Source organism: Euprymna scolopes, chromosome 3 (genome assembly GCF_053919585.1).
Source record: "Euprymna scolopes isolate OS-2025 chromosome 3, ASM5391958v1, whole genome shotgun sequence".
Taxonomy (NCBI): Eukaryota; Metazoa; Mollusca; class Cephalopoda; order Sepiida; family Sepiolidae; genus Euprymna; species Euprymna scolopes.
The window spans coordinates 20,649,845-20,676,156 of record NC_136484.1 but is presented as its reverse complement, the minus strand read 5'-3'; the positions used below and the strand labels follow the sequence as shown (position 1 = coordinate 20,676,156).

Here is a 26,312-nt window from a genome sequence, read left to right as displayed (position 1 = left end):
GGGTCCATACATTAAATACATTGCCATTTCTGCTTCTCATAAAATCAGTTCTCTTTATCGCTCTAAACACTTTCTCACACCTGAGGCGATTCTCTATTTCTACGAATCTACAATCTACTATAGACTACTGTTGTATACTCTATAAGTCTGTCCTTAACACTTTTGTGCTTGGCCTTTTTGGTTAAGATCAAAGGTCTGTTGTTAATAGATACTGTTCTTAGCTTTTTAAGCTTTTCTTGGCCTTTTGGCCAAGAAAAAGTGTAGTATCTGTTCTTACTACATGCTGTACTTATTATGATATAAAGGGGGAGATTACTTTTCTGTATTAATTTAATGTAAAATGGTCACCCACTTTACAACCAGTCAGTCTCAAAGCAATTCAAGTCTTCAGATCATGAAGTTGTTTTTGAAGGATTCCAGTTATTTTTTAAGCATTCAAGTCATTCTTAAGGTCATTCAATTCATCCTTAAGTTCATTAAAGTCATTCTGTCATTTACTTTTTATTTATTTAAGTCATTTCAGACCATTTTTCGGTCATTTTAGTTTATCTTTTAGAATTTCATGTCAATCCTACATTCACGCATTCATTCATTACACGAGAGCACGCGACTAATGGCTATCGGCCTTGTTAACTCTGTGAAGGTAAGCTAGGAAGCTTTGAGCAGCTCCTCCCCAGATGTGGCAACAGTACTCCATTTTAGGAGGTACCTGGCTCTTATATAGGTAGAGCATTGCATCAGGCGTGAGATATATTCTAGAACAAACCAAATACTATATGATCCCACGACTGATGCCTTGAATGTAATGAGTAGTTATTGGGAATTTTGGGAACGCATGGACGAACAGATGAGGGTGAATTCTAAGATCGAAATCTGACTAAGTCAGTGGACCAATAATGTAACCATTTTTCCAACAACTGATTTGATAAAAGTCTTCCACTTCAGGTCAAGAGTGAAGAAAACTAAAAAATAAGCAGAAAAAAGCTTACCAAAATCTAAAAATCAAGCAATACATTCAGCAAAGTCGTAGCCAATATTGAACGCACTACACGAGTTTGTAGTATAAATAAATTTTTGTCAGTAGCTGAATACTTGATGCTTTGCCAGGGCTATCAAGGGTATTTTTTATTGTGACAACATCACTAGATGGGGTGCCTACCACGGCTTAAGAGAGTCCCATCTACCTAGCCTTCCCAAATGGTCACCCATCTGGTACTGGCCAGGCTCAATGTTGCTTAACTTTGGTGATCCGGCGAAAATCGGTGTGTCAACGTGATTGTGCCGTATAAACAAACTCACTTGCATATTATGATTAGCCAAATTTCATCTTTACAAAAGAAAAAAAACTGTAAAAACTGTCTGATTCTTGAAAGAAAACTGTTGGAAATCTTGTAATGAACTTACAAGATTTCAAACACAAACAAATATCAAAGAATTCTGTAAATTCTGCTTATCTTGTTTTTATCAGAACATACGATATTCATACATACAGTTTCTAAAAATAATACAAAACGTCTAAATAGTTTAACCAGAGTTAAAATACAAACACAAAAAATTAATTTAGGCAATTTTAAAATGGTTACCAACTTGCTTTGTAACTGCAAACACAAATTTCTTTTCTAATAAAAATGATTTGGGTAGATGGGCAATTTTAAGAATCATAGGGCCATAGAAGGTTATACTATTCTTCCTGGATAGTAACTTGATGACAGGTAAGCACTGCCATTGGGTTTAAGATCAACATGACCAAAACAAAATGAACGGCATGTGCTAGATTAGTTGACAGCTACAATAAAGAATTGACCATGCCGTACAAGGATAACCATAAGTTGGTATTCAGAAAGAGAGTCATTTCCATTGCAAATATGACCAGTAAAAAGATCATTATGGATATCAGTTAAACCGCAGCGTCATGCGTTGTGTGGATTAGTGATTCTAAGAATGGTATTCTACCTAGATGGCCACTGTCAGATTTTAGATCAACATGACCAATGCCCAACTTGCCAACAATGATCTCACTATCAGGACATGCCAGATCAAGCAAGTCGACAGCTACATCTATTGTAGCCAGGAATTGACCACTGAGCTCAAGAATATCCATGAGTTGATATTCAGAAGTCAGCTATGCCTTCATTGCAGATGTTGCTAGCAACAAGATTATCAACATGAACATCAGTTAAACACCCAACTAATACAATCTAACAGTCACCCAGTGAGTGATTCACAGCCAGAATCCACTGAGCAAGTCAGCAACAAGCAGTTGTGGGCGCAACCAGGATGGTCGATGCAGTGGTGATGTTGCTTAATGTTTGGCTGACAAGAAAGTTTTTGCAGTTTTTACCTTTTAATTTCAGATGAACATATCTCGGCTCGGAAAAAATTATTGATCGAAATAAGTACCACCAGAATCAACACACTTTTGCCAACGAAAAACAAGTGTATTTATGCCAGTAACATAAAATCTTGCGTTCTGGTGGCGATGAAGTCGCTGAAGGCGTTTTTGATATCGCTTAGGTTTTTGAAGTATTTCGCAAGCAGAAAGTTGTGGAGATATTTGAAAAAGTGGTAGTTAGTAGGTGAGAGGTCTGGAGAGTATGGCAGATGAGGTAGAGTTTTGTAGCCCAAATTGTTCAACTTCTGCAGAGTCAGTTTATCAACGTGTGGTTGGGCATTGTCGAGGAGGAGAATAGGGCCTTTTCTGTTGACTAATGCTGGGTGTTGTTGTCGAAGTTTCTGGTGCATTTCATCCATTTTTTTACAGTACTTCGCCGCCGTAATGGTTTCGTCTGCATTCAAAATCTGTAATGGATGAGATGGGTCGCAGACCACCAAACAGTCAGCATGACCTTTTATGGCTTCAGGAAGTGTTGTAGAGCTTTGTCAACGTCTAACCACTGAGCTGAGCATTGCCGGTTGTCGTAAAGAACCATCTTTTCATCATAAAAGAAGAGATAACACTTCATGACAGCATTTCTTTTGGTTGTTGTTCAATTCGTAAGGCACCAATTGATCAGTTTTTTTTTTTGTCTTTGCAATCTCTCTCAAGTAGTTGAAAATAATTGTAAATATTATGTCTGATTCAAAAGCAAGTCCTCAAACAGTTGTGCATGGATTGGCTTCAACTAAGGTGTTTAATTAATCGTTGTCAACATCCAATGGCCGACCACTATGCTCATCATCTTCAAGACTCTTGTCGCCGCCACAAAATTTCCGCAACCATCATTGTAGTGTGCATTCAGTAGTGGCTCCTGGATCAAACGTTTCGTTAATATCACGAGCTGTTTCAGCAGCTTTTCAGCCTAGCTTGAATTGAAATAAGAAGTATGTGTGAATTTGCTTCTTTTTTTTTTCTATCTATTCAACGTTTTGAAAAGAATACATAATTGTTTTAAAACGATTGTAATTTAAACGATTAGATAGAGCAAAAACCGCTCTTTAAAATAATATATAAAGTAAAGGTATTATAACGAAAACTTATTTGAAAATACATCATTTGAAATCAAAATTAAAAATTCTGTAAGAACTTTTCTCTCAACCTAATAAACATCTAAAGATTTGCATGTGTGACATATGCAGGATGTAAATCTTTACAAATACGAACAGAAAAAGTCAAATAAAATACACATGACAGATAGCTAACAGAAAACCATTCTTAACATGGAAAAGGCATTTCCATGTTAAGAATGGTTTTCTAAATAATAACATTATTTCAGGATGGTCCATAAACTGCACAAATATCAAAAAAAAACCCAATCATTTTGTGCATTCAGGTTGTTCGGCAATACCTGGGATAGTTCGCCAGTCACAGAATTGTATGGTGAAACTCACCATTAATGATGTAAGTATTGATATTTTCTTGGGTGTCGACTCATTAACTGTATCAATGCATTGGACACTGCTGCCAAGTCCAAGAAGAGACTGGGCGATCAGTTACTCTACTCAAAAGACGGATGTGGATCAACATAATGCACCAGCTCAACAATGACGGAATTGGGTGAAGATTGCTTAGGTTGTGCAAGATGTTAACTTTGGTCAAAATCGCTTGCTCCTTCTTTCATTAGATTATTTTGATTATCAATATTTATCGAAGACATTCTGATATAAAAACCTATCTAAGAACACTGCCAGGTACAAGAAGTATCAGTGTGAAATTTCATAAAAATCGGCGCAGGCGTTGTGGAGTCCATAAGGGACGAACTCATGGACACACAAAGTTCCTTTTATATAATGAGATTGTATGTAATAAAAAAATAAAACATGGTACAACAATAACAGATAAAAATAGCTTATCAAGATCAATCTTTAATTATTTCACTTCAATGCTATTTAAATGTAAATTTGAAATTCTGGTGAACTCAGTATATATCTTGAGATATATATATATATATATATATATATATATATAAGAAACAATAAAATTATAAATAAATGACACCAACATTAATTCATTATGAATTGTTTAAAAGATAAGGTACTTCTGTATTGACTGGCCAGCAGTTTTCACAAAGTTTCTTGGGTGTGCTTGGCCACTGATGGGAATAACCGGAAGCCACTGATTGCGAAACATTAAACTGCTACGAGAAAATCATAATGATAAACAGGAAAAAAACATGGAAATACAATAAAATTGCAAACATGTATCTAACCCAACCCCAATAATCTGTGCGATTTAAATTAATTTTTTATTTCTTCCAATTTATGTAAAAATAGCCTTCATAGATTCGTATCAGTTAAGAAAATACAGCGCATTTATTAAAAATTGAGGAACACTCGACCAACCTTTTCAGTAATTTCTGTCAGCTTTATTCGAGTTGTTTATTTGAGCCAACTTTGTGAAAATCACAGGTTGGTAAATGCAGAAGCACCAAAAATACTTATGCAATTTAAACGTTTAAATAGTCGTCTTTGCCCCTTTTGTCTGTACTATATATATGTTAGTGATGGGACAATTCCAATATTTTCCCCCGATTCTGATACAATTACTGATTTCGTACTAAATTCCTGATTCTAATACTTTAGTAATATATAAATATTTAAAAATAGAGTTGTAATTTATTCACAACTAGCATTCCGCCCGACTTTGCTCGGGCCCTATGTACTGTTCATAACTTTATGTGCATATGTATATATTAAAAAGTGTCAATATGTACCGTAATGCCTTTCTATTTAATAGGCTTCCTTAACTACCATAGAGAAAAGTTGGTAGAGACTGCAGACGTCAAATTTTTTTTTAACTTTGACCTCAATTTAGACCCCTTAACATTGTTTTGGGTTCAAATCCAATAAAAATGTTTGACCCATGTCCAAGTAACTTACATCTAAAATTTAGACCCAAAATTGGCAGAGGAGTTTCGTAAAGTCTACAAACGTCAACTCTGTAAACTTTGACCTCTTGGCAGCCAAATTTGCACCCAAAAACTGATTAAAAAGCTTGCTGCATGTCCGAATACCCTTTATGTAAAAGCTTGCTCTATGTCTGAATACATTTAATGTAAAATTTCAAATGTTTAGACCAAAAATTGGCTGAGTAACTTGGTAGAGACTGCAGAGGTCAATTCTTTTTTTAACTTTGGCCCCAATTTTGACCCCTTAACATTTATTGTTTTGGGCTCAAATCAAATTATAAAGTTATATCCATGTCCAAGTAATCTATATCTAAAATTTCAAGTGTTTAGACCCAAAATTGTCGGAGGCGTTTGGTAAAATTCTCAAAGGTCAAATCGTTGAATTTTGACCCCCCTTAACAACCAAATTTCTGGCCGAAAACCAATTAAAAAGATTTTCCCAAATCTCAATACCCCTTATGTCAAATTTTGAATCTGTAGACTGAAAATTGACAGAGTTATTTGGCAGGGATGTGTTGACAAACAGACACACACACAGACATTTTCACGTTTATAGATATATTAGCATGGGTGCCCGGCGTTGCCCGGGTATTTGGAGGTGTATGTTGAGCAAAAAAAAAGTGGTCAATTTTTTTTAACTTTGACCCTTATTATGACCCCTTAACATTTATTGTTTTGGGCTCAAATCAAGTTATTAAGTTAGATCCATGTCCAAGGAACCTATATCTAGAATTTCAAGTGTTTAGACCCAAAATTGTCGGAGGAGTTTAGTAGAGTTTTCAAAGGTCAAATCGTTGAACTTTGACCCCTTAATCGCCAAATTTCTGGCCGAAAACCGATCAGATCGATTTTCCCAAATCTCAGTACCCTGTATATCAAATTTCGAGTCTGTAGACTTAAAATTGACAGAGTCATTGCGTAGGGAAATGTACACAGACAGACAGACAGATACACATTCACTTTTATAGATATATTGATAGATAACCATAAAAAACACACACATTGAATATGCAGATATCTTCTCAAACATAAAAATACATCTCTGAAGGTTGATCTATAGATTTTAGTTTTATTAGTAGTTTTAAAATCAATAAATGTTTATTATTTTATCATTACTATCAGCAGTGGAATATTTTATTTGAAACAAAATCAAATAAAAAGACAAAATTTTCAATTCTGATACCTGCAAAAGTTCCTATTTTTCCCCCCATTCTTGATTCCGATTGATCATCCCAACACTAATTATATATACAGTGTTTCCAAATATATTGTATTATTGATTTAAATAAGAGTAACCCGTTTTGATGGTAATATGGGATGAATAAATAAAAATAACTTTTGCATTTATTCATCTAGAGATATATTGAATCACCATTTATTAAGGCTAAAAGCCACACGAGGATAAGAGTTAATGGTAGAAAAATGATTGAAAGATGAAGAGCATGGGAGTACTGACATTGATTGGGACAAGCATTTGTTGACATTGGGTATGAAGACAACTAAATTGTTTTATATATTATTTTTTTATTTTTTTTTTATTTTTATATTTTTTTTAATCTTTTGAGAAGAGTAATTTGTTTATTGTATTTATTTATTTATTTGCGGACTGTTATCTTCATAGTTGTTGTTGTTTTAACACGTTTCGGCCAACTCATCCTCTGGCCTTCTTCAGGTGATTAACCGCAAAAAAAAATAATAATATATAATACCATTCAGTACAGACCCAACAATGGAAAACCAGATAAGAACAAAAACTTGAATTTTTAAGACCAAAAAAAGTCCAACCATGATCATTCTTCGGGGCCCATGGCGTAGTGGATAGAGGCCTTGAGTTCTAGGTGAGCATTGTCAGAGGATTAGTTGGCCAAAATGTGGTGAGATAACAACAACTATGGAAGGCAGTAATTACTGGGAATACAGTTATGAGACTGCATTCCTATCCCGTCACGGTTAATCACCTGAAGAAGGCCAGAGGATGAGTTGGCCGAAACGTTGTGAAACAACGACAACTATGAAGATGAGGATAACAGTCCGCAAATAAATAAATACAATAAACAATTAAATTGTAATTAGCAGAGAAGCAGTTCAACGGTAACGTGTTCTACACATGAGAAACTTCTGCAAAGAAGATCTATCCATGGAAATTCTGCTTGATGCTAGGCATATGAAGGAAAAACGAGTTCTTGCTGTGAATGTCTTACAAAGAAAGATCAAAGATTAGAGCTCAGTCGAGCACCTTCCATGGAAATAACGGTAGAGTAGAGAGTTACGAGCAATGACTCTTTGGTGAGAATGAGAAAGAACTTCTAAGGAAGAGAGGAGAACCCCCCCACACACACACACACGCATGTTCCGTTTCTTTATGAGCCATGAAAGGACAGTTTCATAGTGCATAGACATCCTGGAATACGTTTTATAAGCGTAAGTGGATCACAAAAATATTTAGATTATTTGGATTAGTGTTCTCATCTTCAGGTGTATCTTGTTGCAGTGGTTAGAGTACTTGGAAAAATCAATTGCAAAAAGTTATTCTCTTGAAGGTTGAAGATTCAATCCTCAGTGTGGGCAACCGAAAAATACAATTGTGAATTACTTAGAACCTCTATCCAGTCATGGCTTGCAGAACAAGAACATGCTACCCCCGTGAAGTAAATAAAGGATTACGTTCGAAATTCTCAAGTTAGACAGAAACATTCCTGATTTTGACAAGATACACATGAAGATCGGAGATTATATCGACCAAAACGTTGTGAAAATAGCACTCAAGATGAGAACCGTAGTTTAAAGACTCCAAATAATATGAATAACCAATCCTTATCTAAAAAATTCAGAAACTTAATCACAAAACAACTTTAAAAAATACTATGATCGAAATAGAAATTGCTTGACTGAAATTATAAGTTTACAAAAGCTTCACATTGGAAGCAAAACAGTAAAATCGTATGTTATTTTACTGTGGTTTAAAATCTCCCACAGAGGATTGTTAGGATCTCATTTAATCATCGTATCTCAGATTCCTAGTATTGAATTAGGTATCACAAAGGTTCTTCATGCCAAATTTGGTACAATTCTACCAAATAGATTTGAGACCTATAAGTAAAATTTACACATTATCATAAGAAACAAAGAACAAAGCAGTTCACACAAAAAGTTACATTGCACTTTTGATAATAAGTTAGTTGCTGTTGCAAAACTCGTTTATATAAGTTCATACATCATTAAAAAAATAGAATTTTAACAAATTTCACAAAAATTTGTAAGAGGATTCCAACAATTCTTAGAGAGAAATTAATGATTATAGATAAACTTCATGCTTTTTTTTTTCCGAGTAAATAGCAGACTGCCAGGCATTCCCGGTCGTAAGATATGCTTAAATATATTTTAATTCATGCAGATTTCATAATTATTCTTATAGAGCAAATTCTCTATTGGGTATTATATTGTACCCAATATATATAGTAATGATTTCAAAAGTTGAAAAAAAAAAAATGACTCCAGTGCCATCAGATGAAATCCAACCCAAAACATTCATTGCAATTTACTTCTGCCAAAGATAAAATTTATACGTTATGATAAGGAGCAAAGCAGTTCACACAAAGAGTTACATTGCACTTTTTATAATAAGTTAGTTGCTGTTGCAAGACTCATTTATATAAGTTCATACATCATCAAACAAACAGAATTTTAGCAAATTTAACAAAAATTTTTAAAGGGTTTCAACAACACCTGGAGAGAAGTTGATGAATTGTATCTTTTCTTCAGAGTAATTATGCAGTAAGAATTACTATTATATATTATCTTGATTTTAAAAAGAAATTATTTGTTGTTCTATTTGTAACTCAGTGGGGCTTACTAGGTTAACTACATTAATCCCTAAACTTGCTGGTTCTCTGATGTTTAGCTCCGTGTCTGAACACAAGTTCAAGTGAAGTATTATTTTACTAGTTTGAACCATGTAAATTATCATTGTCAGTTAGATTGAACTGAGTTTTTCCTTGGCTTGCCTTACATCCCAAACCATGGCGGCCCATTTTTGGCAGTCCTGAGCAAAATCATAGAAGATGGCTAACCAATTATGATTCAGCTCTTGTGCAATACTGTGTCACAGAACAAAGTTTTTGGTTTCAGTTTGGAGAGTGCACAACAGGGGCAGACAAGCACACATCAGGTGCAGACATATTCAATTCAAGAATTCCCTAAGCATTTCTCTGAAAATGGCCGGCATCATTTGAATCTATTTTACATTAAAATTGATTTCATTTCAGTTTATAAACTGTCTTGATATCTAGAAGGGCACACCTATACTTGTCACGTTTTGTTTGTTTTTTCTTTTGTTTTTAATATAAACAAATTTATTTTGTCTAGTTTATCCGTTCCCCCTACTTTTAAACAAAATTTTATTTTTTACAAAGAGGTTACCATATATTAAGGCCCAGATGCAACTCAAGGATAAGGGTTAATATGTGTATGGTAATCATTGGGACAGTAGGGTAGTAATCGTTTGTGGTGGAAATTTGATATAGTCAGATTATTTACACAGATGATTTAATAAGAACTTGTTTACGTTGAACTTAAAAGACGACAATATTGTAGTCAGCTGGAAAGCAGGCCAGCAGAACAAAGTTCCACAGGCGGCCAGTTCTAGGAAAGTAACTTTGTTCATGGAATCTACATTTAGGTTTAGGTACAGATAGAGAGTGGGGGAATTTATTGATAGCGATTTTAGCAAGATGAATATTTTTGTGAAAGATTGGCAAGGGGGTACCATAGACTGGAGCTCAGTGGAAAATGAAAATAATGAGAGAGCAGAGACAGGCTTGTAAATTTTTTCTGTGAGACAGAGGTTGCTGAAAAGAGAAAAGGGTATCCCCTACTAGGCTACAAAGTAAGTTTAAAACTCTGTCAAGGCAGGACAGAGTGTTTTATAACCAGGATGAATACAAAGAATAACATGATTAAAAGAAGGCTTGCTAAGTAATATATATAGACAAGTGGAACCTGTGGAAATTCTACAGAAGACGCATTCATATGTAATATATTGATGTTGGCATTCTGTAGATGTTCAGCGTAAATGGAGACGCTCTGATATTATTGTAGCTTTTTTGTTAAAACTGAAAAAGTATTTATCTAAGATAGCAGGGATGCCCCAGTGTAGCTTGGACGTAAAGTACGCTTAAATATGATATTTTAATTCTTGCAGATTTCGTCTATATTATTAAAAAGTTAATGTTCTATCAATTTTTATATATTATAAAGTTGCGATTTCAAAAATAAAAAAAATATAACCATATGACTTGGGTGCATCAGCTTGAATCAAAATTGAAACAAAAACTTATGAAAAAAAAAATATCCATTTGACTTGAGTTCCTTCAACTATAATCAAAACTGAAACCAAAAACATATGAAGGATTCTTGATAAAATTATTTATAAAAAAAAATAGATAACTTAAGTGCCATCAGCTATAATCGAAGCCAAAACCAAAACTTCTAAAGAATTTTTGGTAAAATTATTTATTACGAGAAATGAAAGTCCATAACAATTAAACGACAGTCACTCTGATGTAAGCGTGACACACAAAATAAATAACACATACGCTATTATATTAATATATAGCTTATTAGTTTGGAATTTTTTTGGTTTGCATATGATTTACGTGTAAATTCATGTGAAATCATAAATTTCTTTATATGTCATAATATTTTTTGATAGATCAAGCATTCATTCAATTCAATAGGCGCCAAATATGGGTCAGAGAATGATGGAAGCAGAGAAGTTTGGTTTTAGATGTATTCAAAAGAAAGAAAAATATTTTTGTTAAAAAACAAAGAAAAAAAAACAATTCTCAAAATTATAAAATGTTATTTTTTTTAATGTTTAAATTTTTTATATTTCACTTTTTTTCTTTTTGGATTCTGAGAAATCTTAACAGAAATACTAGTGCAATAACACTATAATAGCGAAATTCAAAATTTTTAATATTGAATTTCAAGGCAAACCAATGGTCTCTGATTTATTGTCACGTTACAGTAATGAATATATACAAAAAATGAGGTAGAAAAATTATTAAAGAAAACATTTTTGGACGAAAATCAGCAAAAATAAAATATTTGTCTAAAAACAAAACAAAAAAAAAACACGCCAGTTAGTTCCAAAGGGAGGTAAATAGCATGTAACTATTGCCAATTTTAAAATAAATTGTGCATTTTGCCTTGTTTTTAGCATAACTGAGTTACTTCCCTTGTTATGTCACGTCTTATCAAAGAAATATGGTGGCAGTTTTAACAATAAAGACCGAAAACTTGTGAATTTTTAAAATAATGCTTTAATATTTAAATAGTTCTGACATGCCAATTAAGTAAATATCATTGCGTTTAGTTAAAAGTGACACAAAAAGTCAGTAGATATCATTTTTTTGTTTTTATTGTGTTTTTTTGTTTTCCGAATTTCTAGTGTAGTTGCACCAAAATATCAACTAACTATGCAAGTGCATTTTCATTTTCTTCAGACAAAAGGAAAAGAACTTCTTTACAAGTCGCACTGTTGTAACATAATGTCTTTTGATTTGTCCATTTACTTTAATCACCGAAAAAAGGAACAGATAAAATAAACAACATTACTGGATTAAAAAAAAAAAAAACTATCTACAAAATCTCTCTCTTTCTCACACACACACACACACACACACACACACACACACAGAGCAGGGGATGACAACTTCACATTTTTTGATCATGAATTACTTCCCTTGGCTGTCACTTTTATATCTTCTCAAATCTCTTTTCAATTCGCCTGATGATGTCCAGATGTAAAAACTATGCTGTCAAATAAAAAGTAAATTTAGCTCAGCTGGTAACAGTCTACTTGTATTGAGAATCAATCACATGATCTTATCTCAATAGCAGTTTTAGATTATTCAGACTGTTAGTCTGATTAATGTTTCGGACAATGTAACCATTGACTATCTTCAGGTGCGTCTTTTTTTTTAACTTGAGAATCTGTAAGTGAAGTCGGAAACTGGGATGGTTTTAACCTGAACTGTTTATTTAATTCATGTGTATAGATTGTTCTCATTCTGTCAACCACAGTCATGTGGCCTAATGGTTAAGATTGGGAAAGTCACTAAATCATGGTGGGAGTTTATTGTGAGAGAAATAAAATTCTGTATACTTCGCAGTCAATAACGAACATTGGCTGTTCTCAGAAATGTTCAAATATTAATGAAAAACAGACAGTCTTCAAATAGCTGATCACTGCGACTGTCCTTTATGAATATTTTCATATTGCTTTTTATTACATCTCTGCATTATATATATATATATATATATATATATATATATATATATATATATATATACTCAGAAAACAGCAATTCTTCCTACTTTGTCAAAAAAAAAAAAAAGAAAAAGAAATCGCACTTGGAATATGAGGATTAAATCTAAAAACAAAATGACATACTCGTCACGGAATAAAAATGTCAGGTTCAAAAAATTATATAAATTAAACAAGTACAATTATTTTCTATATATATAAAAAAATATGATTTTTAGTGATTAATAGTAAATCGTAACCATTATAAGGCTGATTTTGATTTTGGTTGTTTGAATTCAGTTGTCTTCCTTTATTTATTCAAGATTGTGGACAGAGACGCACCATTCTCACTTCCTCATAAAATTTGATGTTTTTATTAAAAAAAAAAGAAAAAAGTACTTGATTAATTTACATTATTTTTGGAATATGACATTTTTGTTCTGTGATTGATATATACGTCAAAGTTTTTTCTGTACTTTTTTTTTTTTTAAAGGTTGAATTCTAGACAAAATCAATTAAGCTATACAGAAACATGCATTTCATCCCCATAGGGAATCGTCAGGCTAAAATGCATGGAATCTGTCTTACCAAGTGTTTTCATAGATACACTTGGTATTAAGTTTAGCTAGCTAATTAATCAGATCCATAGTCAATGGTAGGACTTCTCTTTAAAAAAAAAAAAAAAAAAAAAAGGTTGGGCTGACTTTTATTTCCTATTCTTTTGTTATGTTTGTGCATAGAATGATGCACTCCTTGTTTTTGTCAATGTATAAAATTATTAGGCAATCTTATTTGAACATGTGCATGCTTGGAGTACTTATTTCTATTTTAGGTGTGGGATTAGTTTAGTATTTTTCTTATGCTTGGTTATCCTGAAGTAAAATTTATTCTATGAATACAATTTTTTGATATTTCACTTTTACAGTTTAATAAGTTTTGGGTTTTCTTTTTACAATTAAAATTTTTAAATTTCTCATTCAGACAAGGTACACAATTCATCTAAATTCTTACATATACTGACTTAATGTACTATTTGCGAGCATCAGCTTTCTTTGAACTCCCAGCAATAGATTGCTAGTGCTGTTTTTATTCCATGCTTTTTTTGTTGTCATTGAATATGCCAAATAAACACTGTAGTATAAAGTATTAATGTTATTTTGTCGACCCAGCAAATAATATAAATACATAAAGATACAAAGCAATCACTACAAACAACTTATAAGATTAGCTTTAGGAGATCTCGCTTGGATTCCTATCTAAAGTAATTATGGGTACAAAGACTAAGTTTCTTTACTTTAACTACAAAAAAAACTTTCTCAACTAGTGATTGCCATGACAAATAACACCCTGCCTGAGATCTCATCATTCAAACTCCTCAGCTTAATATTCACAAGCAACATGAATTGAAGCAAATACATTGAAGACATTGCCAAGGCTGTTGGAAAGGAAGTGAGCTCCCTCTACTGTGCTAGAAAATTACTGAAACCAGCAAATATCCGATATCTTTACAAGCCACAATTTGCCCAAGCATGGAGTATTGTTGCTACATTTGAGCTCGTTCATTTACCACTTGTCTCTCCCTCTTAGACAGGATCCAAAAAAGGATAAAATCTAATAGTTCCAGTTCTATCGACCAAGCTCCAATCTCTGTCCCATTGTGGTAATGTTGCATCCCTGTGCTTGTAATTATTTTAAATTATTTTTATGTGATTATTTTAAATTATTTTTATGTGATTATTTTATTATTTTAAATTATTTTTATGTGATTATTTTAAATTATTTTTATGTGATTATTTTATTATTTTAAATTATTTTTATGTGATTATTTTATTATTTTAAATTATTTTTATGTGATTATTTTAAATTATTTTTATATGATTATTTTATTATTTTAAATTATTTTTATGTGATTATTTTAAATTATTTTTATGTGATTATTTTATTATTTTAAATTATTTTTATGTGATTATTTTATTATTTTAAATTATTTTTATGTGATTATTTTAAATTATTTTTATATGATTATTTTATTATTTTAAATTATTTTATGTGATTATTTTATTATTTTAAATTATTTTTATGTGATTATTTTATTATTTTAAATTATTTTTATGTGATTATTTTATTATTTTAAATTATTTTTATGTGATTATTTTATTTTAAATTATTTTTATGTGATTATTTTATTATTTTAAATTATTTTTATGTGATTATTTTATTATTTTAAATTATTTTTATGTGATTATTTTATTATTTTAAATTATTTTTATGTGATTATTTTATTATTTTAAATTATTTTTATGTGATTATTTTATTATTTTAAATTATTTTTATGTGATTATTTTATTATTTTAAATTATTTTTATGTGATTATTTTATTATTTTAAATTATTTTTATGTGATTATTTTATTATTTTAAATTATTTTTATGTGATTATTTTATTATTTTAAATTATTTTTATGTGATTATTTTAAATTATTTTTATGTGATTATTTTATTATTTTAAATTATTTTTATGTGATTATTTTATTATTTTAAATTATTTTTATGTGATTATTTTAAATTATTTTTATGTGATTATTTTATTATTTTAAATTATTTTTATGTGATTATTTTATTATTTTAAATTATTTTTATGTGATTATTTTAAATTATTTTTATGTGATTATTTTATTATTTTAAATTATTTTATGTGATTATTTTATTATTTTAAATTATTTTTATGTGATTATTTTATTATTTTAAATTATTTTTATGTGATTATTTTATTATTTTAAATTATTTTTATGTGATTATTTTATTATTTTAAATTATTTTTATGTGATTATTTTATTATTTTAAATTATTTTTATGCGATTATTTTATTATTTTAAATTATTTTATGCGATTATTTTATTATTTTAAATTATTTTTATGTGATTATTTTATTATTTTAAATTATTTTATGTGATTATTTTATTATTTTAAATTATTTTTATGTGATTATTTTATTATTTTAAATTATTTTTATGTGATTATTTTATTATTTTAAATTATTTTTATGTGATTATTTTATTATTTTAAATTATTTTTATGTGATTATTTTATTCTTTTAAATTATTTTTATGTGATTATTTTATTATTTTAAATTATTTTTATGTGATTATTTTATTATTTTAAATTATTTTTATGTGATTATTTTATTATTTTAAATTATTTTTATGTGATTATTTTATTATTTTAAATTATTTTTATGTGATTATTTTATTATTTTAAAGGAATGTGCTCTGATGCACTCATAGTACTTGTGATCCGTCGATGTACCCTAACCCTAACCCGACTAACCTAACATACAGCAAAATCCTACCGTTCCATTACTGAAGTCCGTACATGCCAGGAAGCTTTCTGTGTTAATAGTTTCTTCCCTCGGACTACTAGAGTTTAGAATTCCCTTCCTATTTCTTGCTTCTAACTATACTAACCTGCTGAAATTTAAATGTAATGTTAACAAACGTCTTTGCTCAACTTCCCATAGTTCTCTCTGAGACACAATCTCAAATAGTAACCTCCTACTATCTTATATAAAAAAGAAAAGATTATTTTTCCTCTTTTAAAATATTTTTTTAACTTTTGTTTGTTCATAAATTCTGATTAAAAAGTTCCAAATAAAAACAATGCATTTTCACTTTTTAAATATCTGTCCAACAGAACCATTCAATATTTACATGCAATAAAATATTGTACTGAGTGCATTGACTTTTACATAATTTCACCAGAGCACCTTCATACACGCACAACAACAAAACAAACACTATGGAATATGCAACAGTAAGATAAAATTAGAAATGAAACAATTTGAGTGGCTTTTGAAAATTTTATTACAAAATTATTTTTTTATTTCTTAAAAATAGTGAATATATTTCTATAGAAAATGGTATAAATGTCAATCAGCAATTCATCTCAAATAAAATGTTTTCATCCCGTATAAAAGAAACTGACAAAATGGAATGGTTTGAAAAAAGAAAAACAGGGTCGAATTACAATGTAAAAGGAAACCTCTTTCTTTTTTTTTTTTTAGTTTTAAACAGTTAATAAGAAAAAAAGAAAAAAGAAAAATAGATATAAAAGAAAGGAAAAAATATGAAAATATTTGCATATCATAATATATAATAACACTGAAGTACACAATTTTTGTTTCGTTATATCTGAATACAGGTAGGACCATGTGAAGATTGCCAACATCCATAAGTGAAAGCAGTGTTATGGAATTGACTAGATTTGAACTTGGCATACCCAGGTTGCTAGTTCATGTTTTTATCACTTAAATTGATCAACAAAAAAAAAAAAAAAAAAAAAAAAGCATTTGTGCATAGGTACAGCTTTTTTGGTTTTTAGTTGGAACATTTGGAGAGTGCATATCAGGAGCAGACAAACGCAATTTCAGAGCCAAATTGAAAATCGAAAAAAAAAATTTCCTCGTAACAAAGCCAGAATTCTGAAATTTTTGTATGTGTGTTGTTTTTTATTGGGAAAGTTCTTTTATATAAGAAATTCCAAAATTTCAAGTGTTATATGGAAATTTTTTTTTTTTTTTTGATTTGATCCTGAAATTGCATTTGTCTTCCCCTGCTATGCACTCTCCAAATATCCAAACTGAAAACCAAAAAAGTTGTATCTACACACAAATGCAAAATTTCATACTATGCTGATTCATGTAAATTTACTTTGAGCTCAAAAATGGCACTAGTCTCTCTCTAAAACTGTTTTAAGACCTCCCCCCCACTAAAAGAAAAAAAAAAAAACATACAAAAATGCTGCATTTAAAACAAATTTGGGCTTATTTTATAAAATGTTCAAAGTACATAATGGAAATAAATTAAACATTGCTTGATTAATGTTTTTTTTTTCAAATTTATTTAATTCATAGAAATTATTGTTACTGTAACTATATATAAATTTATGCTATAACTTTTTATTTTGTAGACAATTTCATTTCATGATCTAATAATAATTGGCTATCAAATTTATTAATAAAACTAACCCATTAACAACGGGCAAAAGTTATAGACTGTTTATTTAGAACGAGTGCTTTATGCAAAATTGATGGTTGAATATTGTAAAATATTTTAGCATTAAATACTAATCCTTATTAATCCTGTGCATCGAACGGATACCATAATACTTTGCTGCACTTTATCATAAAGGTCCATACAAAATTCCAACCAGATCGGCGCAGTAGTTTCCAAGAAAACTTCTACAAGAAATGTGGTATTGTGGCGACTAATCCCTAACTGTGCATAAAATGGATACAATAATATTTAGTTTGCTGTATCATATCATAAAGGTCCATACAAAATTTTAGCCAGATTGGCACACTAGTTTCCGAGAAAAAAGTGAAAGACAGATAGGCAGGCAGATAAGAGAAATATAATATAGGTAATTAATTTAGCTTTTTGTTTCTTTTTGGCATTCAATATTTATCAAACCGTCTTGGATTTGGTTGTGTAGAAATAAAAACGGAAGATTCCGTGGAAGATTACCTAAGAAAATGAAATTTTTCTTTAGAAGGCAAGTTAGAGGTTACAATTACATCGACAAGTTACATCACAGCACAAAATCAACTTTGTTAAAAAGTTCCTGCTTCTTGGATGTTTGGCATCAAAGTGAACAAACTCTGGTTTTGAGGATTCCACTATCTCTATGAACTGGGGTGATGATGATTAGGGGAAGGGGCTGGAAAATGCAATTTGTCTAGATATACTTGCAGTAAAAAAAAAAAAAATCCCAAAGCAAATAATGGAGTTTTGTTTTTTATAATTACTTCCAGCATTTCAACTACAAAAGGAAACAAAGAAAAACAAAATTAACATCACTATGTGTCAACAACACAAAATTTCAGCTGTTGACTAATTGACGCCATTTTATTAAAAAAAAAAGAAAAAAAAAAGACTGATTCAGCATAGTTATGGATTTATTTCTAACAATAAGTAATAATAATAGTAAAATAACAAAAAAAGTAATCAGCTGATAAGTCTTATTACTTATGGGCAAACAAAACAATTGTGCTTATTCGCAAAGTAGGCTGTAGAAAAGAAATTAATTTTATAGAAGTCATTTTGAAATCTACCAATTTCAGTCCAAATCAAGCTAAAAAATTGAACTCAACATAAAGTGTACTAAAATTTGTTTCTCATAAAATCTATGGAAACTTTAAATAAAATATAAAACAACCATTAAAAAAAGAAATTACATTAATTACTGAATGTAGTGATAAAATACATTTTGATATTTATTACCCTATAAAAAAATGTTCTCTGTTTGGAGAATCTGGGTTGGTTGGTTGTTTTATGACATATCAACCCTTTTCAGGTTATTTAATGCCGAATCCAAAGAATATATTTGTTGTTTTCAAGTCGGTTTCTATTTAACCCATAGTTGGGACCCTAACAGGTACTACCACTCCGGGTCAGAGTGGACCTGGGAGCAATGGCAATTAAAGGGTGGCTCCACACTCCCCAAAGCCTGCAAGTTGGGGCCTCACCACTGGATATAGTTTAAGGTCATATCCATATCCAGGACCAAGAATCTTGGTGATAGTACATATTTGCTAGTGGAGGAAATAACTCCTCCTCTCAATCTTTACGTGAAGAAGAAAAAAAATGGAATTTAAAGCTTGATAAATTAATTACTTTGAAAACATTAATTTAAAATAGAATTTGTTTTTAAAGAACATGGCCCAATATTCCCTACAAATAACCATTGAAAAAGAATATGGAGTTTTTATGCACTAGGCATACACACAGACACAAAATTGATAATTCTAGATATTGGTTCAAATTTGAACTTAAAAAGACATTACACAAAACAGTATGAGCATATAAAGGAAATATGCATTAGGTTGCATGTTTAGCGTGTTGCATGCTTGCAGTACATGCAAATAACACGTTTGTTGCAAGTAAAAAATATTTGACTAAGAGAAGTCATCCAATGAGAAATATATTTAGTTTGGGGTTGGATTAATTAAAATTCAAATTTTTCACTTGAAAGAAAACAAGGTGGTGGGGGGGGGGAGAGTCTACAGATATGAGATTCCCTGATGTGAATATGATCCACTTGTGATTTTCCCAGAATAATAACTGTCCAAATACGGGATCATTAGACAGTAAGTTTTTTTTTTTTTTATGTGCACAGATAAAGCCGGTCATTATTTATAAGTGGATAGCTAAATGGTCTACAACAAAGGTCTCTAATATCAATATATATTCTAGCAAAGATGATCTATTTGTGTTCAGTTGAACTTGTGTTTTGATTTAGAGTTAATCATTCTTATTTTGGTAAAAGATAAACAAATACCATTGTAACATTCTTCAAAATAAAACTTTGTTACTCGTTTTAAATTGCAATTTTAATTATGTTTGGAGAGCTAATCTTTCTGTTGCAGCACTGTCAGTGTTAGAATCAAGCAATTATTTTGAACCAACACAACAAATGGAGGATCACAACTTGTGCACTGTACACACTAAGAACCGTATTCACACTTAAGTTTAAAAGTATATAACTGACAATTCTTCTTTCTATATAATAAAGTAAAGCTGGTCTATTTCTATTAGTTTGCTACTGATAGCATTAAAACTGAAAAAAAAAAAAAATCAATTTTTGATTCTAACTAACCAATTTTTCTTTGTATCTTTATACAGAAAAAAAAGTTCTTAGATTCAATTTCCTAAAAAGACAAAAACAAATACTTATTCCAACTAGAAGGATTGTTACAATGAAGATATTTTTCAATAACGATCTTTAACAGCAGCAGTTGCTTAGATCATTAAAAAAAATAAAAATCTGCAATTCTCATCTTTCAGATGAATAATTGAATTTATATAAAAAAAATTATTTCTTAATGTAATTAGCCAATGCCCCCCCCCCCCAATTTGAAATTTACCAATTATGATTTCTCAATCTGGGGGCCATGGCCCATTGTGTGGAGAGAGCAACACACAAAAACTTTTTTTTCTAAAAACTCCAATCATTTTTAACTAAGAAAATAAAAATTAAGAAACATGAAGTCGTTTAATGAAACAAAGTCATCTAACTCCCCCTACTTATTTCCTGAATTATCTTAACTTTCACAGCCTAATTAATATTTTCAGTTTTCAGCAAGAACTGTCATAATCAGTTTGTTTTCATTAAAAAAAAAAAAAAAGATATTGATCAAAACGCTGAGAACTCACATCTATAAGAAGTTCTAGCGATTTAAGTAGAAATTTGCCTTTTCTGGATTTAAAAAAGCGAAATTCCAATAAAAATCAGAGAATTCACATCCCTGCATAAAGTGTTATCATTGGTAACCTTATATCCATGTCCACCATGTAACTTAGTTTAAAAAAGTAAAAAAAAAAAAGCAAATGAAAACAACAAAACATGTTTTAAATATAGCGAATGCTAAACTCAATGGTATTTAAAATAAAAAAAAATAAAGTTTAGTCAAATATTTTCATTAAAAAATAAAAATATCAATTCTATAGCATCGACCCATTTTCAAATGAAATGCTCAAGTGTTCTAGAAAAACACAATACATAAAATCCTTATGGTCAGTTTCAAAAGCAAGAAGAATACCACATTTTGAAACTTAGCAAAACATTTGTTCAAAATTTGACATAAAAATGTTTCATGAGTCATCATCATTAGTACAATGCATTGCGTTTCCTTTGAGATTCATGAAAATATTGGAAAGCTGAAAAAGAGCTTTCAGAACAGTGTTTCAGACTCCCCACATAGGAGAGCTTCCTGAAGCAACTTGGGCATCCATATCAACCTACAATAAATAAAAACATGAAATTGAAAATAAAGAATATCTTCAGCTGAAAGTAAAATTGCATTTGATAATCATAATTTTTTTTTTTAAATTTCTTTAAATAATAAACAATTATGTATTGTTTAATGGCATATTAAAATGCATTGGTCATTCATATTGATGCAGATTAAACATTTTTTTTTTTTTAATTCTTGGATTGGTAATCATTACAAGCAATTATGTTAGTTTATGCAGAAAATCAAGTTTAAAAAAAAAAAAAAAATTGGAGCTTTTAAACTTAAAAAAAATTAAGAGTTTCAGATTTTCTACCCATTCAAAAATGAGTTTATCCAGCAGCCATTTTTTTTTTTTTTTTTACAATTATTCAGCAAGAGAAGATAATTATGGATAAGCATACTAATTATTATTGTAATAATCTGGAATTTACTTGACAATAATGGAGAAAAAAAACATACCTTTTATATTTAACACCAACACTAGCCCTAACTTCAGGAGGGCAAGAATATATAAGAAGAAGCAAACCGATTGTATGGTAGCCGAATGACTGCTGAACAAACTCAATTTTTGGAAGGTAATATTATTCAAAAATTAAAAAAAACATTTGGATTATTTGGACTATTACTTGGATATTATTTTCACAATGTTTTGACTAATGTAATCTCGGACCTTCATTAGGTATAGCTTGTTAAACTCTAAAATTTGTACAGAATTTGGTATGGAACCTTTTAATTTAATCCACAGGAGTAGCTTGTTCTCATCCCATCAGGTATTGATCAGGTATAATTCTTAGGTGTTTCATAATTGTATTCTGAATATCGCCTGCATCGAAGATTGAACCTTCACCCTCCAAAAGACTATCACTTAGCACTTTATCAGTTATGGACCCTTCATACTAAAAATACAATTACAAATTACTTGAGACTTCGACCTTGTCATGGCTGACCGAATGAGAACATGCTATCTATGTGGATCGAATAAAAAGTTCTTGGCAGTGTTGTATCTGCTCTGATACTACGCTTCACCTTTTCTGGCCTCAGTCAGTAGAGGAGAAATTCTTCTTGACCGAGGCAATTTTTATTTTTATTCTTAGCCAGAGTGCTCCTTTTTGGGGAGCTAGATTTTCCCCACATTAAAAACTGACTCTGTGTCTAACTCTGCACTCATGGGGTGGCAAGTAAATATAAAGAGTTCTGTTTGAAATTCCATACAGATTCCCAAGTTCAACAGAAAGATTCCAGAGTTCAACAAAACACACCTGAATAAGGCTGAAGTTTCATTGGCCAAAACGGTGTGACAATAACATTCAAGATGAGAACAGTAGTCTGAATAATTCAAATTATCAACCCTCATCTCTAAAAATATGGAAAAAATAAATAAATAAATAAAATTACTATGTTTCTGAATTTTTAGATGAGGATTGGTTATTCGTATTATTAGAAATCTTCAAACTACTGTTCTCATCTTGAGTGTCATTTACACAACATTTCGGTGAATGTAATCTCCAACCTTCTTCAGGTGTATTTTATTGAACTCTGGAATGTTTCTGTCAAACTCGGGAATTTGGACAGAATTCTGAACAGAACCCTACTTCACGGAGGTAGCATACTATTGTTCCGTCAGCCATGACTAGATAGTGGTTCTACATTATTCGCAAGTGTATTTTTTGGTTACCCACACTGAGAACTGAACCTTCAACTTTCAGGAGAATATCACTTTTATAACTTTAAGCTAAGTACATTTTTATGCTCACTTTTTTAAAGTCAATCAAATCCAACCCTCTTTTTTCGTTTGTGCTCATATCATTCTATGTAGTTTTATTTCATTTTTATTTCTCACACATCTTAACCATTCTTAATTCACTTATTTTAAAACAATTTCCTGACTAATTTCTTTCTTTTTTACCATGTCACATCGAGGTAGTAGTGGAGGGGGGATCCCTATTAGCTTATTTAGATGACAGAAGAACTTTATTTAAGTACGATACTTAATATTAACAGCCATGGTGAGATGCAAATATATATATATATATATATATATATATATATATATATATATATATAAATAAATAAAAAATTTAAAAAGTTAGAAAATTAAAAATAAGTGCTCCCAATTTAACTTTCACCATATTCGTAACTGAAATATGCAGTATCTTAGCTGTGATACTAGGACTATTTTTACTGAGTGGATGCTATGCTCTGTGCCTTACCTTCTGCCTATAAATACAGACTATGAATTCCGAATCGCCATGAACTAGTTCTTGTAAATGGAAAAAAACACCTAATGGCTAGCTACATAATCCCAATATACATTTTACCTCCAAGACGACTACCTTTGTCTAACCTGCATGCGCAAAAACCTTACCTGAAACTTTAAATCCTAATGGAGATCTGTTATTTGTAAGTTAATAACCCCTGTCTCTTGAACGCTAAGAATCTGCTCCCTCCCACCAAACCGCCACTTAACTCCTACATTGCACAGCGTTTGTAGTGGAATCTTTAACCCAGCCCCTTTACCCTCACATGCTAACTGCTTAATCACTAAACATCTATACAATTCTACCTCTTAGACATGCATTGGAGTTCATTCCTATTCCAGTTAGGTACTTAACAGCCACAGTTTGTACTCGGAAGCAAAGCGCACTGCATTACATAACTGTCTCCTCCTAGATAGCTTTGCAACGATTTATACGAAACTGAATACAATGCTCCTTGTTACGCTAAATGGCCATGACTCCTACTTGAAAGATGAAATTATCTTCCCTCAATAGAAACACACTTTGTACCTTCAACTTTATTCGCATCTACTAAAAACTTGCCCATATATCTATTTACCTAATTACACATGACTCAAAACTTAGTTTTATCCGTACGATATAGCACTCGCATCTCAAGCCCTCCTGACATCTAAAATATAGTTTGTGCACAAATTGTAGTTCAATTCTTAACACCTACTCACACTTTAATGTTATCCTAGACCCAAGCCAACATGAATAAAGTAAAAAATGTATAAAAGGAAAGCCTCAAACCACATTATCTCCTTTCTAACAAACCTTCTTACAATCATAGTTGCTTACACTGCATAACTCTACTCACCCCCCTCTATCCAGTAACAATGAAATAGCAATGCCCCTAATTCACTTTGAGGAGTGTAACTATTCAGCAGATATATAACCTCTACAAACTAACCCAGTAACATTAACTAACCACGCGGGGTCACAGAAATACCTGGATTAGAACCCAGGCGCGGAGCAAACCCTCTTAGTGCTGACGGACCAGTAGATCTTCACAGATCATCCGTCTAGGAGAAGGAAAACTCTGAAACTAAACCAAAGGGGAGGGAGGCCTCTTCAGTTTCGGATGACAACCTTCCTAGAGCTGGTGACTCAAACAAATTCACCGGTTTGCAAACCTAATTTGCTTAAGGAGTAGATAGGTTCTGCCTATCACCCGGCTTCCATACTTCTTCTTTGCCTATTAGTCAGGCGCAGAGACACTATCACAGTGATTCGACAGAAACACCCAGTGGTAGATTTTGTTTCTTGTCTAGGGCAATGAACGCCGTTTCCCAACTCCTGACACACCCCACCCCTAAAACTGGGCACTTAAGAGTGCCTGAGTACCACATATGCCTGAGCAATTAGATTGGATTGACCTTCCTCTGATGGGTTGAGGGTACTGGATTGACAGTTACTGGCTGCTGTTTCCGACTGGTAGTACAGGAGCCCTAACTCTTTGGTAGCGCTTAGAGCGGCTGCTCCATCAACAGTTGTATATCGGAATGTTTGTAGTGCCATGTCGCGCATGGAAAGGGACCCTGCACTCATCCCCGGTGGGCTTTCCTGAGGCCACAGTCCTAGTTGAAGAAGGGTCAGCTGATGGTCTACTTGTGATGCATGTGTGATACACTGCATAACCTCCTGTTCAGCTCCCCCTTACCTAACTAAAACTCGTAAAAAAATATGATGACAGTACAATCTAAAAATAAGCTTAAACCAGGCTTAGGGTCAAACAAATCCAACATGCCCCCTCCCTTGAGGCTTGCATTCACAAATATCCGTGGGCTTAGAACTAATTTAGCTGATGTTGAAGCATTTCTCCTAACAAATACCCCGGATATCTTAGTGCTAAGTGAGACCAACCTACACTCCTCCATCCCTTCTAACTACTTTAACATGCCTGGATATCTCCCACTCTGCCGTAAGGACTCTGACAAACACATGCATGGATTTGGAGTTTACATTCGTAATACCCTTCCCTTGACTAGAGAAACAAACCTAGAATCGGATGATCAAGACTTTATGTGCTTTAGACTAATCATACAACACAACATTAGCTACTTTTACTTTCTCTACCGCTCTTCCTCGACCCAAGACTGCACCATAATAAACAAAGTCTCTGACAGCATAGACACAGCACTCTCCATCGACACTAGCGCCCAAGTACATGTATTTGGTGACTTTAATGTTCATCACAAAAACTGGCTTGGATTCTCTACTTACACAGATGCAGCAGGCAGCACAACTCATAGCTTCTCTATATCTCACTCCCTATCACAAATTGTTACTTTTCCAACCCGTTTTCCTGACCAGGAAGAACAACACGCATCACTTTTAGATCTGTTTTTGACCACAGTTCCTGATGATTGTATAACGAATGCCGACAGCCCACTTGGGAACGCTGACCATGCAGTGATAATGGTTGAAATCGCCCTAAACTCTAGATCCAAAACTGAAGAGCCAATGCTCAAAACAACGAGATATTATAAAAAGGCTGACTGGGAAGTCAGAGATCTTATCAGAGATGCCCCATGGGGAAATATTTTTTCTCTTCCTGCTGAACAGTGTGCAAACGAGACCACTGAATGGT

General features: G+C 31.6%; 1 protein-coding gene and 1 pseudogene across 3 annotated transcripts in view; one reads left to right on the top strand and one right to left on the bottom strand.

The window, feature by feature from the left end:
* The first annotated feature begins 228 nt into the window (after positions 1–228).
* Positions 229–353, top strand: LOC145264752 (U2 spliceosomal RNA; annotated as a pseudogene).
* A 16,141-nt stretch (positions 354–16,494) lies between these two features.
* LOC145253591 (anaphase-promoting complex subunit 15-like) overlaps positions 16,495–26,312 on the bottom strand; it is a 64,465-nt gene continuing 54,647 nt past the window's right edge. For all 3 annotated transcript variants that reach the window (XR_013863760.1, XM_080112948.1, XM_080112949.1), the window contains one exon: positions 16,495–21,447. Coding sequence is in view for 2 of the 3 variants with exons in the window: in XM_080112948.1 (XP_079969074.1) it covers positions 21,394–21,447 (54 nt within the window). In the remaining variant the exon portion in view is untranslated. The remainder of the gene's footprint in view (positions 21,448–26,312) is intronic.